The sequence below is a fragment of the Carassius carassius genome, chromosome 22, assembly GCF_963082965.1.
Source record: "Carassius carassius chromosome 22, fCarCar2.1, whole genome shotgun sequence".
In the NCBI taxonomy this organism is placed as follows: domain Eukaryota; kingdom Metazoa; phylum Chordata; class Actinopteri; order Cypriniformes; family Cyprinidae; genus Carassius; species Carassius carassius.
In genome coordinates, this window is record NC_081776.1 from 25,226,147 (window position 1) to 25,240,781 (window position 14,635).

General features: G+C 34.9%; 1 protein-coding gene across 1 annotated transcript in view; it reads left to right on the forward strand.

Moving 5' to 3' along the window:
* Positions 1 to 4,985: 4,985 nt before the first annotated feature.
* LOC132099254 (NACHT, LRR and PYD domains-containing protein 3-like) overlaps positions 4,986 to 14,635 on the forward strand; it is a 95,732-nt gene continuing 86,082 nt past the window's right edge. Inside the window, exons 1-4 of the mRNA XM_059505693.1 lie at positions 4,986 to 5,272; positions 5,384 to 5,425; positions 6,295 to 8,107; positions 8,216 to 8,389. Coding sequence (XP_059361676.1) covers positions 5,002 to 5,272; positions 5,384 to 5,425; positions 6,295 to 8,107; positions 8,216 to 8,389 — 2,300 coding nt within the window. The 5' untranslated portion in view covers positions 4,986 to 5,001. The remainder of the gene's footprint in view (positions 5,273 to 5,383; positions 5,426 to 6,294; positions 8,108 to 8,215; positions 8,390 to 14,635) is intronic.

Consider the following 14,635-nt stretch of genomic DNA (forward strand, 5'->3'; position numbering starts at 1 on the left):
ACACACAGACAACAAGATGACACCATATATCTGAGAACCGTGACAATATCATAATGTTATTGTTGTTTTACTTCCTCCTTTTATCTCATTTAACAATAACATTCATTTTGCAATCCGTCCCTTTGCACCACCTGGCGGTAGTTTCGTGAATGATTTTAACGAGCGACTGAATTACAGTTACCGCCATGGCACCGGTACTCGCAGCGGTAATGCCCATTTAGGCTGTCTACCTACTGTATTCTGCTCGATCTGTCCGCTGCTTTTGACACAGTTGTCCATCAGATCCTCCTGTCAAACCTACTGGCAAAGGGCATCTCAGAAAATGCACTTCAGTTGTTTGAGTCTTACCTATCAGATAGGTCCTTCAAAGTGTGTTGTTGTCCAAGTCGCAACATCTAACAACTGGGGTGCCTCAGGGCTCAGTTCTTGGACCACTTCTCTTCTCTGTCTACATGGCATCATTAGGTTCTGTCATTCAGACACATGGCTTTTCATACCACTGCTATGCTGATGACACTCAACTCTACCTCTCAATCCATCCTGATGATACCACGGTAGCTACTCGCATCTCAGCTTGTCTAACAGAGATTTCTTGCTGGATGAAGGACCATCACCTTCAATTCAACCTTGCCAAGACAGAACTGCTTGTGGTTCCAGCAAACCCATCGTTTCATCAAAATTTCAGCTTCAAGTTAGGCACATCAACCATAACTCCTTCAAAAACAGCCAGAAACCTTGGAGTTATGATTGATGATCAGCTGACTTTCTCAGACCACTTTGCTAAAACTGTCCGGTCCTGCATATTTGCTTTATTCAACATCAGGAAGATCAGGCCCTTTTTTCAGAACATGTTGCACAACTCCTTGTTCAAGCTCTTGTTCTGTCCAGGCTGGACTATTACAATACTCTCTTGGCAGGTCTTCTGCCAGTTCTATCAAACCTTTACAATTAATCCAGAATGCGGCAGCCAGATTAATTTTTTAATGAGCTGAAAAGAATACACGTCACACCACTGTTTATCAATTTGCACTGGCTACCAATAGCTGCTCGCATAAAATTCAAGGTATTGACGTTTGCCTACAAAACCACCACTGGCTCTGCACCCATTTACCTACATTTATTACTTCAGACTTATGTGCCCTCTAGAAGCTTGCATTCTGCAAGTGAACGTTGCTTGATTGTGCCATCCCAAAGAAGCAAAAAGACTTAAATGTTAATTAAATGTTCCCTCCTGGTGGAATGAACTGCCCAACTCAATCCGAGCAGCTGAGTCCTTAGCCATCTTCAAGAATTGGCTTAAAACCCATCTCTTCCATCTTTATTTGACCCTCTAACTTTAGCACTCACTATTCTACACTATTCTATTCTTTAAAAATAAATCTAACTTTCTTATCTTTTTGTATTCTATTTTCTTTTCATTTATTATACAATTATAAAAAAGACCTCTAACACTAGCTTGCTCTATTCTTTTTCTATACCGTTTTCTTTTTATTTATTATAATATTTAAAAGCCCTTCCTACTATGTTTAAGCTAACTGAGACTTGTTATAACACTTATATATCATTGCTCTTTTGTTGTTTTTGATTGCTTCTGTTGTCCTCATTTGTAAGTTGCTTTGGATAAAAGCGTCTGCTAAATGACTAAATGTAAATGTAATGTTCAAGAGTGGCTTGACACAAGGAATGCGACAGTTGAAACCCATGTCTTGCATACGGCTGTGCGTAGTGGTTCTTGAAGCACTGACTCCAGGTGCAGTCCACTCTTTGTGAATCTCCCCCACATTTTTGAATGGGTTTTGTTTCACAATCAACTCCAGGGTGCGGTTATACCTATTGCTTGTACACTTTTTTCTACCACATCTTTTCCTTCCCTTCACCTCTCTATTAATGTGCTTGGGCACAGAGCTCTGTGAACAGCCAGCCTCTTTTGCAATGACCTTTTGTGTCTTGCCCTCCTTGTGCAAGGTGTCAATGGTCGTCTTTTGGACAACTGTCAAGTCAGCAGTCTTCCCAATGATTGTGTAGCCTACAGAACTAGACTGAGAGACCATTTAAAGGCTTTTGTAGGTACTTTGAGTTAATTAGCTGATTAGAGAGTGGCACAAAGTGTCTTCAATATTGAACCTTTTCACAATATTCTAATTTTCTGAGATACTGAATTTGGGATTTTCTTTAGTTGTCAGTTATAATCATCAAAATTAAAAGTAACGAACATTAAAAATATATCACTCTGTGTGTAATGAATGAATATAATATACAAGTTTTACTTTTTGAATGGAATTAATGAAATAAATCAACTTTTTGATGATATTCTAATTATATGACCAGCACCTGTATAATTATTTTGTTTGTTTTTTCTTTTCTCTTATATGAATACATACTTTATTATAACGTGGGGATAGGGGGAAAAATTCAATGTTTTCTTTACTGTATTGTTCTGTGTTTTATATCTGTGTTATAATAAACCTTGAAAAAAAAAGGTTTAGTGTGAATGATGATGTTTTGGCAAAGCAACAGTTTTTAATATTGATGTTCCTGCAGTGGCTAGGTGTTTTGAAATGATAAAGATAAATAAAAGTCCTGGACCATATTTACACTGATTTTTTAACATGTCTCTTATAATGCAAATTGTCCCACAAATCTGGAAACATGACATAGTGGTTCCTGCAGGAAATGTAGGAATCCAAAGATTAAATGATTTTTAAAAATATTTTTGACAAGTAGCCCTCACTACTCTGGTGATGAAAACACTTAAGAAAATGATGAGAATGGAGACATTAAAGCATGTAGAAGATATGTTTCAATTATGATAAGATCCATTTCAGTTTGCAAAGAAGGGTGTTGTAGATGCCGTAATAACTCTTGTGCACTTAGTAGCTCAACATTTGGAGACCCCACAACAAAGGCATGTGTGGCTTTTATTGACTTTTCATCTGCATTTAACTCAATTAGGGCGTATGTGTTAACCAAAACGCTTGTTGATTTATTTCATTATTGAACAGGACAGTGTTTTAAGTCAATGGCTTGTTGTCTTTTATGTTATGTTCTTCTATAGCAGTGGTTGCCAACCCATACATCGTGGTCTGATGGTAGATCTTTATCAATATCCCAGTAGCCCCCGAATATAACAGAAAATAAGTACAAAACATTAAATTTCTTCAGTCTTTGTACTGTATTTTTTGTACTTAATTTTTTATGTTATTTTTGGGTTCTACTGGAAAAGCACTTGCAATCATGTTAAAATCACATGTGAAATATTTGAAACACACAAAGCTCAGATAAAACATGGTTTTGGAACATTGTTATGGTGTAAATGTGTGAAACCCATGTGATCACATGCGAACATGTGTGGACAATATGTAATCACATGTGGAAATATCATCAGATCTCATGGGTTTCACACATTTACACCATGAAAATGTTCCAAAACCACGTTTCATGTGAGTATAGTGTTTCACATACATTTTTCACATATTTCAAATGTGATTTTAACTTGTGATTGCACATGTGAAGTTCATGTGCTTCTTCTGAAAGGTATAAAAAAGTATACTGAACATAATGCCTGAGTCTGTAAACAGGACGTTAAAAGAGGCCATAGATGCTGAAGACAGATGCAATGAGGAGAAAATACTGTAGCAGACAGAGCAACTCACTGTTCATGATGCTCAAATTATAGAAAGAAAATTTGAATGCATCACTGAAAGGAAATGACTGTCTTAAGAAAAGTTTTGATGGCAATGGCAAAACAGTGTCAGTAAAGTAGTATTTATAAGCGCAGAACTGCTTTGTTTACAGCGGTAACCAAGGAAATGCTGTATACCTGCTGTTCCATGAGCTCCCACCTACAAGCTAAGAGTGAATTTGCATCTTCATTCAGTCTGTCTGCTGCTGTTGTTTTGTGCTGGAATGTTTTACATAGCATGATTTCACAAAGCTTAAGTCAGACCATTCTGTTTTTGATTTAAATCTTTGAAATTATACTGATTAAAATGATGATTTATTATTATTATTAAGTAAAAGGGGGAAAAAACTGCCTGTACTAAATATGTGATATCTTTTGTTGGATCCTGATTAAACTTGAAGGCTATTGAGTTGTTTCTGACTTGTAATAAAGGAAATAAATAATGGGACCAATTTTCACCATTAACTCTTAACTATGAATTTTGCCTCAATAAACTCCAAATTTGCTGCTTATTAATAGTTAGGTAGTTGTCAAGTTTAGGTATGAGGTAGGATTTAGGGATCTAAAATATGTCACGCAGAATAATGCAATATGCTACTAATTTGCATGCTAATAAGCAACTAGTTATTAGTGACTATTGGTCCCTAAAGTGTTACCTTAACAACAAATAAATTTGCTCAAAGTTTATTTAAAATCATAAACCAGTATTGGAATCACTACTCTGTTTATATGTGTGTTTCATTGTTGTTTGTGTCTTTTTTACCTTTAATTTGTCAATTATTTTACTTTTATTGGTATTTCAAATATGTTGTGTTTGGGTCTGGTTTAACTCTCATCTCGAGTCTGAAAAAGTGATTTTAGTTTTCTTAAATTGTTCTGGTTCTAACAAAAAATCTTTCCCCTCCAGAGTCCTAGAAAAAAATCAGAACTGAAAAGAGATTCCGAACTTCTGATCAAGACACAGTTCATTGAAGAAACAAGAAACATCTACATCATTATTCATTTCATGTTTAGTAAATAATACTGTACTAATTCATGTGATGTTGAGAAATATAGATTTTAAAATTTATTGATTCTACACTTACAGTATCAGACAGCATTGAGACATTGTGTACGGCAGTTTTTTTGTTAGTTGTTGCTAACAAAACTTAAAACAATTATTGCAGATTTGCTTAAACAACTTTCTGATGATTCATATAAAAATCTACATTCACAGATTCATAATCCAAATAAGATTTGAGCCCTTGGTTCCATGTCAAGAGTGAAAGTTCTTCAGATCTTTTTCTTTTTGCCCTGCAGCTGTGAGTTGGTGAAGGACAATGGCGCCTGTTAAAGAGCTGCTCGTGGACTCACTGAAGGAGCTGGTAGAAGCTGAACTGAAGGAGTTTCATTGGCGCTTAATGAATGCACATCATAAGTGTATATCAAAGTCTGAAATGGAAAAGGCAGATATATTCGACACAGTGGAAAAGATGGTGGCATGCTTTGGACAAGAAGGAGCTGTAAAGATCATGGTGGACATCCTGAGAAAGATGAAGCATAATGATTTGGCTGATCAGCTGGAGAATGAACACAAGCAAGGTAACATTTAATTCACATGACGTGAGTAAATATTTACAAGTTTCCTCTTTGCTTTGCTGATGTTATTAATGTGTGATAGATGTTTCCCAGGAATTAATTCTCTCTTACTCTCTCTCACAGCTCAGACTGAGGGAAATATGAAGACATCTGTCCCTGTTGGAGGTAATTCACAACATATCCAGAGTAAATATCAATCACTGTCTGTAAATACAAACTAGAGAAAATATAACTGCAAGCATTACAGGGCCAGTCACACCAGTGGCAGATCTTATACAAATACATATTGAGTAGAATAGTGTGTCCAGTAACACTTTTGAATAGGGAGCACATTCATTATTAACTAAAAGCTTTCCCTGAAAAAAACTCATAATATGCTGCTTATTAATAGTTAGTAAGGTAGTTGTTAATTTTAGGTAAGGTGTAGGATTAAGGGATCTTAAATATGGTCATGCAGAATAAGGTATTAGCATGTGCTTCATGAGTACTAATAAACAGCCAATATGCTAATAATATGCATGCTAATAAGCAACTAGTTAATAGTGAGAGCTGCTCCTTAAAATAAAGTGTTACTGCATGTCCCCATTGATACCCAGTTCACAAAGGTCTAAAAATTGTTTATTAAAATTGACCAGTAGTTGGCACTGTCAACAAATTGATTAAATGTCATCAATCCATGATTACGATCACACATGGAAAGGTTCATTTTAGCAGGTCAAAACATGTTGTAAATACAGCTTCACATCCTGTTTGATGTGTGTGCTAGATAATGTGTAAACCATTTATCAGTTTAAAGTAACATTAATCAGCATGCCCTAAAGATGATCTCAATCGGTAAAAAAATAAATAAAAAAAGTTTCAGAAACTCTAAAACTGAAACCAAGCTGTTAGAGATGGTCTGTGCTGTGCTGTGCTGAGCAGTATGAATTTAATCGGTCTGCATCAGTTATTAATAATAATGATCATGCTGATATGAAAAATATTTCTCTAATTTATTTATTTATGCTTTATCAATCTGATTGATTTGTTTTTTTTTATCATTATAGAACTGCAAAACTTCTTGAAAACTCACAAAAACAATATGATGAAGAGAGCAAAATATATTTTTGAGGGCAACAAAGAAAACGACACAGATCTCAAGACTGTTTATACAGAGCTGTTCATCACTGAGGGAGATATGAAAGATGTCAATACTGAACATGAGATTCTGAAGGTTAATGCTTTCAGGAACAAAAAAACACTAGACAAACCAATCAAATGCAATGCTATATTTACTGAACTGAGGAAAAAAAATGAGGAGAAGATTGTGTTGACCAAAGGAGTTGCTGGCATCGGAAAAACTGTCTCTGTGCACAAGTTCATCCTGGACTGGGCAGAAGGAAACACCAGTCAGGATATAAACTGTGTGTTCCTGCTTCCATTCAGAGAGATAAACGTTATTAAAGATAAAGACATCAGTCTCCATGAGTTTCTGTTGAAATTTTATCCTGAACTGAAAGACCTAGAGAAATCAAATTTATATAAGGAATGTAAGCTAGCATTTATATTTGATGGACTTGATGAGAGTCGACTGCCATTGAACTTTAAAAGTGACACGCTGGACACTGTTGAGGAAAGAGCATCTGTAGATGTGCTGTTTACAAGTCTGGTCAAAGGTAAGCCCCTTCAGTCAGCTCTTGTGTGGGTAACCTCACGACCAGCAGCAGCCAATCAGATCCCTCCTCGGTTTGTGGGTTTGTTCACAGAGGTGAGAGGATTCACTGATGAACAGAAGGAGGAGTACTTCAGAAAGAGAATCACAGATGAGACTCAAGCCTCCAGAATCATCTCACACATTAAGACGTCTCGTAGTCTCTACATCATGTGCCACATTCCTGTGTTCTGCTGGATCACAGCCACAGTACTTCAGGATATTCTCATCAAGAACAATACAGAGAACATAAGCACAACACTCACTGAAATGTACATTCACTTCCTGCGGATACAGATGAACATTAAGAGTCAGAAGTATGATGAACAAGAAGAAAGTGAATGTACAGAGCACTTAAAATTAAATAGAAAGATGATTTTGAAGTTAGCTAAGTTAGCATTTGAACATCTGAAGGAGGAAAACATTGTGTTCTATGAGAAAGATCTGAAAGAATGTGGTATTCATGTGAGTAAAGACACTGAGTTCACAGGAATGGTCGCTGAGATCTTTAGAAAGGAAGATGGACTTTATAAGACAAAGGTCTTCAGCTTTGTGCATCTGAGTGTTCAAGAGTTCCTCGCTGCAGTGCATGTGTTCATCTGCTACCTGAACAAGAACAAGCGAGAGCTTCAGTTTTTCTTTGAAGATTCACAAAATACAGCCAGACAAAAGCTTCAGTTCTTCTTTAGAAATGTCAAATTTCATGACTTAATAAAGAGAGCCACTGATAAAGCTATAAATAGTAAGAGAGGACATCTGGACCTGTTCCTGAGGTTTCTGATGGGCATTTCACTGGAATCCAGTCAGAACATGCTCAAAGGCCTGATCACACACACTAAAGACACCAGTGTGAGCATCAGACAAACCACTGAACACATTAAAGAATTACAAAAACAGGACATCTCAGATGAAACGTCAGTCAACCTTTTCTACTGCTTACTTGAGCTGAAAGATAATTCATTATATGAGGAAATTCAGAGTTACCTCAGTTCAGATGCACATCCAGGAAGAGACCTCTCATCTTCAATGTGCACAGTGATGACCTACATACTGCTGATGTCAGAGAAGGTGCTGGATGAGTTCAGTCCAAAGAGGTTCACGTCACCTTCAAACTACAAGAGACTCATTCCAGCTGTGAGATGCTGCAGAAAAGCCCTGTGAGTAATTTCACTGAATGCTGTTTTATTACATGTTTTGTTCTATGCCACTAAACAATTAAATGTCAAAATCAGAAAGTAATCTGGTTAAACATTCTGTTTTGGCAGTTTTGACGGCTGTGCTCTTGATGAAACATGCTGTGAAACTGTGTCTTCTGCTCTAAAATCATCAAACTCTCATCTGATGGAGCTGGACCTGAGTAGCAATCATCTGCAGGATTCAGGAATGAAGCTGCTTTCTGATGGACTGAAGAGTTTACACTGTCAACTGAACATACTGAGGTTTGACATTCACTGAATCACTATGTTCAAATATGTGGATGAATAGATGTCATAATAACTATAGCTAGTAGAAATCACCTGTATACATTGTAATATGAATGTATCAGGAGACAAGGCAGGCAATACCTATTCAAAATCATGGTGAGAAAACAATGGGGGGTTTCTAAGCATCCTGGAAAAATAAGCATTTTTTAATGCTGTTTTCCAGTTATGAGAATGAAGTAATAACTACATTTCCTTAAGTGACTTCTTTGAACAGTTCATTCCAATTAACTGTTTCATGTTAATAATAATAATAATATGATACATGTTTGTTTTTTTTTTCAAAAATTTGTTTATTACAATAGCTTTATTTTTTACTTCATCAGTGAAATCCTCAGCTCAGAGAATCATATTACTCTTGGATCCTGCCTTATTTCAGTCAGACAGATTCAGTGTGTTGATAACTTGAAAACCACTGTGATCAACCGCTGGATCAGTTTGATTCATGAATGATTTGCTACAGTGTTCAACAGAAATGCTCAGCTGAGTTTTAAACTTAACCCTCATGAGTTCATGCTGAGGCGTTTTGCAGGCCTTGGAGATGTTGTGACAGCCCCTGACATTGGGCTTAAGTTATTTATAACTTTTTAACACTTTATAATAATTATAAAGTTATAAACAAATTGTGAGTTTCTTATGTTATTACTGTAACAATTTATTGTTGTTTAAATAGCTTGTTAGTAAAGACTTACACAATGGTTCTTTATCTTTTATTAACAATTTGTTAACTATACCAAGTTAACAACTTATATATGATGTATTTTACGCCAGTATTAAATTAGTTGTTAATGGTTCATGAAAACATTAAGAAGTTATGAATTAACGGGACATAAATGCTTATGTATAAAGTGAATTGATGCACATTTAATACTTAATTAGTGTATTTGTAAAAATTTTAAGAACAAAATAACTCTTTGCTAGAGATTAACAGTGTTGCGATCCACACCCACATGATTAAAACCAGCAGACATTGTCTATCCTTTTTTAAAACTGCTGATTGTATTGTGCCAGCACTTGCAAAAAAGTTGAAAATGATGGTGATAAAGTAACACAATGAGAATGCTGTACAACACAGTACACGCACATTTGATAAAATATGCATATAAGCTCTAATTTCTTCTCCATTTGTAAAGCATGAAATCAGAATGCCATAACAGTAAGACCCTGATGGTTTGCAGGACACAGTATTATGTATGTGTTCAAATTTACTTCAGGGACACAGCAACAACAAAAAGTGAATAACTCATACAGGGTGTTTTAAAACAAAATTGTGATTGTACCTCTTTGCCATGGAACATTCCTTGACTTCCGGTCTTTTTTTGCCAGACTTTTTTTTTGCCGTGGACTTTCAACTTTTTCTTCTTCCTTTTCCTTTCCATATCTGTGTCTGAGGTAGAATCAGATCTAGAAGTTTCAGATAAAGGATTAATCCTCATCAGAGGATTGTGGTTGAATAGTGTCATCTTTCATTTTGATATACTTGTTAAACAAGACAATGAAAAGGATACTTAAGGTTCAGAATATTGTACATTATATTGGAACGTGAGGAGCATCAAAACTATCAAATTAAAATTATGAAAATTAATGTCTGCTGTGTTTTTAATCTAGTATCCAGTAAGTATATACATTGAGTTTTGAATTACCCCATTAAAAGAAACACAGGCTAGTGGACGTGCACACAACAGCAAAACTGTTAAAAACAGTAGGGCCAAACTGTTGCCTTGTTTATTTTCTTATGTACCATCAGTGCCTGATAATTTAATTCAGTGGTTTACTTTGACATTTTAATGGAGAGTTTAGTTTAGCCCGTCACATTTTACTGGAATGAGGGAGTATATGATAGCAGGGATAACAGCATAGAACTGAAGGCAGAAAATAGCAAACATGATTTTTATATTTTCATTTATTTAAAAAAACAAAGGCTTTGCTTAAATAAATAAATAAATAAATAAAGATGGAGAAGTGGATGGTCAGAAGCTAGAACCAAATTTAACAACTTACTGTCAGCTGATATTTAAGAACCCAGTGTGAAATGCTTTTATAAAATAATGCCAGGATAATAGTAAACCAGATGTAGTGATGTACACGTTAAACAGCTAGATAGTTACGTTTTGCTAGATTAAAATTTGGGTAACAGTTTAAAATAAGGATCCATTAGTTATTTAGTTATTAATTAGTTCGTAATGTATTAACTATGAATGAATGAATGAATGAATTTATTGTCATTGTACAAGTACAACGAAATTAAGTGCAATCCTTTGGGTGCATAACAATCAATAATCTAATAAATTGTACACAGATGACTCGATCTGTGGCACAATATTGCACACTTAATACATTATTAGAAAACAGAAACAGCTTTGACATAAAAACTATATCTTAATCTGTTTGTTCGGCATTTTAGAACCTTATACCGTCTGCCCGAAAGCAGCAGTTCAAAAAGAGAATGTCCTGGGTGAGATGGATCCTTAAGAATGAGCCCCACCACAGTGGTATCATCAGCAAACTTAATAATAGTGCTACTGGCATGGACAGGGGTGCAAGCATGTGTGTAGAGGGTGTAAAATAGGGGGCTCAGCACACTATCATGAACTAACAATGAACAATACATTTATTCCAGTATTTATTAAACTTTGTGAAGTTTAATGAAAATACAGTTCATTGTTAGTTCGTTAATTCACAGTGCATTGACTAATGTTAACAAGTACAAATTATTTTGATTTTAATACTGCATTAGTAAATGTTGAAATTATTATTATCTTTGGTGAATAAATGTTGTAGACGTATTGAATGTTAAAGTAGTTATCTATATGTAAGTAAAATAATCACTAAAGTATTTAAAATAAAAACCTTGTTGAATTGCACTAATTGAAAAACATACATTGCCTTAACTCTGCTTGAATTTTAATGAATTGTATTTTTTGAGCTTGCATTTTTATGGGCTGAAATTCAACATGATTGAATGTTTAAACTGTGAATATTTAAATTCAAAAAATGTCACATACATTTTCATTATAAAATATTCAATAATCCAAAATCACCTTTCAGATTTCACTTCCAAAAAATTCAGTCTGTTTAAAAAATTCGACCTATAATATTAAACAGGTAATTGTTGGTCTATTTCATTTTGCTTTACAAATTTGCTTTACAAATTCAACACTGCACATACATGAACTGCAGGAAAGGCATTAGATCACCAATGTGTGATAATCATCTGCTGCTAGACGGCCTCACCAGCAGGCGTCACTAGTGGCTGTAGACAAGGCCAACATAACGGCTTGAGAGAGGCATTCATTGTCAGTTTCATTCCCAAAAATTTACAGAAATGGAAAGTATATATGATGATCATCCTGGCCAGTATATATTCAGAAAATATGGTAAACGAGACAAAAGCTGTGTTCGTTTAATTCAATGTCTTCACGAATGCTTTCCCTGTGCATAACCTACATGTAAGTACAAACCCTATTCCAAAAAAGTTGGAACACTGTACAAATTGTGAATAAAAACAGAATGCAATGATGTGGAAGTTTCAAATTTCAATATTTTATTCAGAATACAACATAAATTACATATTAAATGTTTAAACTGTGAAAATATATAATTTTAAGGGAAAAATAAGTTGATTTTTAATTTCATGGCATCAACACATCTCAAAAAGTTGGGACAAGGCCATGTTTACCACTGTGTGGCATATTCTCTTCTTTTTATAACATTCTGCAAATGTCTAGGGACTGAGGAGACAAGTTGCTAAAGTTTAGAAATAGGAATGTTGTCCCATTCTTGTCTAATACAGGCTTCTAGTTGCTCAACTGTATTAGGTCTTCTTCCTCTATATTATGCACCAAATGTTTTCTATGGGTGAAAGATCTGGACTGCAGGGTGGCCATTTCAGTACCCGGATCCTTCTTTTACGCAGCCATGATGTTGTAATTAATGCAGTATGTGGTCTGGTATTGTCATTTTGTAAAATGCAAGGTCTTCTCTGAAAGAGACGACGTCTGGATGGGAGCATATGTTGTTCTAGAACTTAGATATACCTTTCAGCATTGATGGTTCCTTTCCAGATGTGTAGACCGGATGACATGGCATCCCAGTTTTCCAAAAAAAACTTCATATTTTGATTCATCTGACCACAGAACAGTTTTCCACTTTGCCACAGTCCATTTAAATGAGCCTTGGCCCAGAGAAAATGCTTGCTCTTCTGGATCATGTTTAGATATGGCTTCTTTTTTGACCTATAGAGTTTTATCCGACAATGGCGATTGTCACGGTGTATTGTGTTCACCCACAATGTTTTCTGGAAGTATTCCTGAGCCCATGTAGCATTCCTGTATGTGATGCAGTGCCATCTAAGGGCATGAAAGATCACGGGCATCCAGTATGGTTTTCCAGCCTTGACCCGTACGCAAAGAGATTGTTCCAGATTCTCTGAATCTTTGGATGATATTATGCACTGTAGATGATGATAACTTTAAACTCTTTGCAGTTTTTCTCTGAGAAACTCCTTTCTGATATTGCTCCACTATTTTTTCTGATATTGCTCCACTATTTTTTGCCGCAGCATTGGGGGAATTGGTGATCCTCTGTCTATCTTGACTTCTGAGAGAATCTGTCACTCTGAGAGGCTCTTTTTATACCCAATCATGTTGCCAATTGACCTAAAAGTTGCAAATTGGTCCTCCAGCTGTTCCTTACATGTACATTTAACTTTTCTGGCCTGTTATTGCTACCTGTCCCAACTTTTTTGGAATGTGTAGCTCTCATGAAATCCAACATGAGCCAATATTTGGCATGAAATTTCAAAATGTCGAGCCAATATTTGGCATATCAATTCAAAATTTCTCAATTCCAACATTTGAAAAATATAAGTTTAAGAAATTTGTAAATTATTCCATTCCTTTTTTTACTCACAATTTGTAGTGTCCCAACTTTTTTGGAATGGGGTTTGTAGCTTTCCCTACCTCAAACAAGATTATAACCTTTTTCCCACCCGATGCTGATGCACAGATCAAATATTAAGTCTGAGGAAAACATACAGTATTGTTTTTATATAAATATAAGTATTTTAATATTTATATGCATGCTTATATGTGCTGCAGTACTGGGGTTTCCCTCATACATCAGACCCCAGGATTCCCCCAACAAGCAAAACACTGCCTAATCAGTTTGCGCTGTTTCTACGTGCATTTAGCTCTGATTTGAAAGAAAACAGCGGATCCTTGTGGCGCGGCTGATACAGAAGTGTATACACAGCATACAGTGATATGGAGAGACTCAAAGGAGATTGATGACAATGGAATTATTAAAAGTGGCCTTTATTGTAGTTGCATCACTTACAAAAAAGTACTCTCGTCACTTTATAATGTAACGGTTGAACCATTGATGGCAGATGGACTATTCTGACTAGAGGTCGACCGATATTGGATTTTGCCGATACTGATAGGTAGGTTGGACCACACTGGCCGATACCGATTCATTAACCAATCGTTTTTAAAATGGATACTTAACAAAAGCTAAAATAGTGCTTTATTTTAAAAAATAAAAACAGTACTGAACCATCCTGGTAGTAGTAATAATAATTAAAGTAATAATAATAATAATAGTAATAGTACATTTTGAAATTACCACACTCTAATAGGGCCCTGTGAAATCTGTTTTATTTTTTCCAAATTCTGTTATTTCTGTTTTAATTTTTCTGTATTCCGTTTTTTCTCCTTTTTAATAGTTTAAGATGTCCTACTGCAATCCTACTTTTATTATACATTAATTACATGATTAAGTGTTAAAAATGTTTACAAAGACACTAATGAAAGCATTAAAATATGCATAAATTCACTTTATACATAAACATTTATTTATTGTTAATTAAAAAGTTCTTGTTTTCATAAACCATTAGGAATTCATTTAATACTGGAGTAAAATGCATCACTTAGATATAATTAACAAGTTGTTAATAAAGTATGAAAAATCATTAAGTCTTTACATATGAAATTAAACAGTAAAAAATTGTTAATTACAGTAATAAATGAAAAACTTACTTTCTTTATAAATTAATGTCTTAACATAGAAACTACAATGTATAAACTATTAATTAACTGTAAATCAACAGTTTGTAAAAGATTTAAGTAATTCATTATTATCGTGTTACCGGAATTGCTTAAATATTTACAAATACATGAAGTCTATCCCCAAGCCTAAACATAA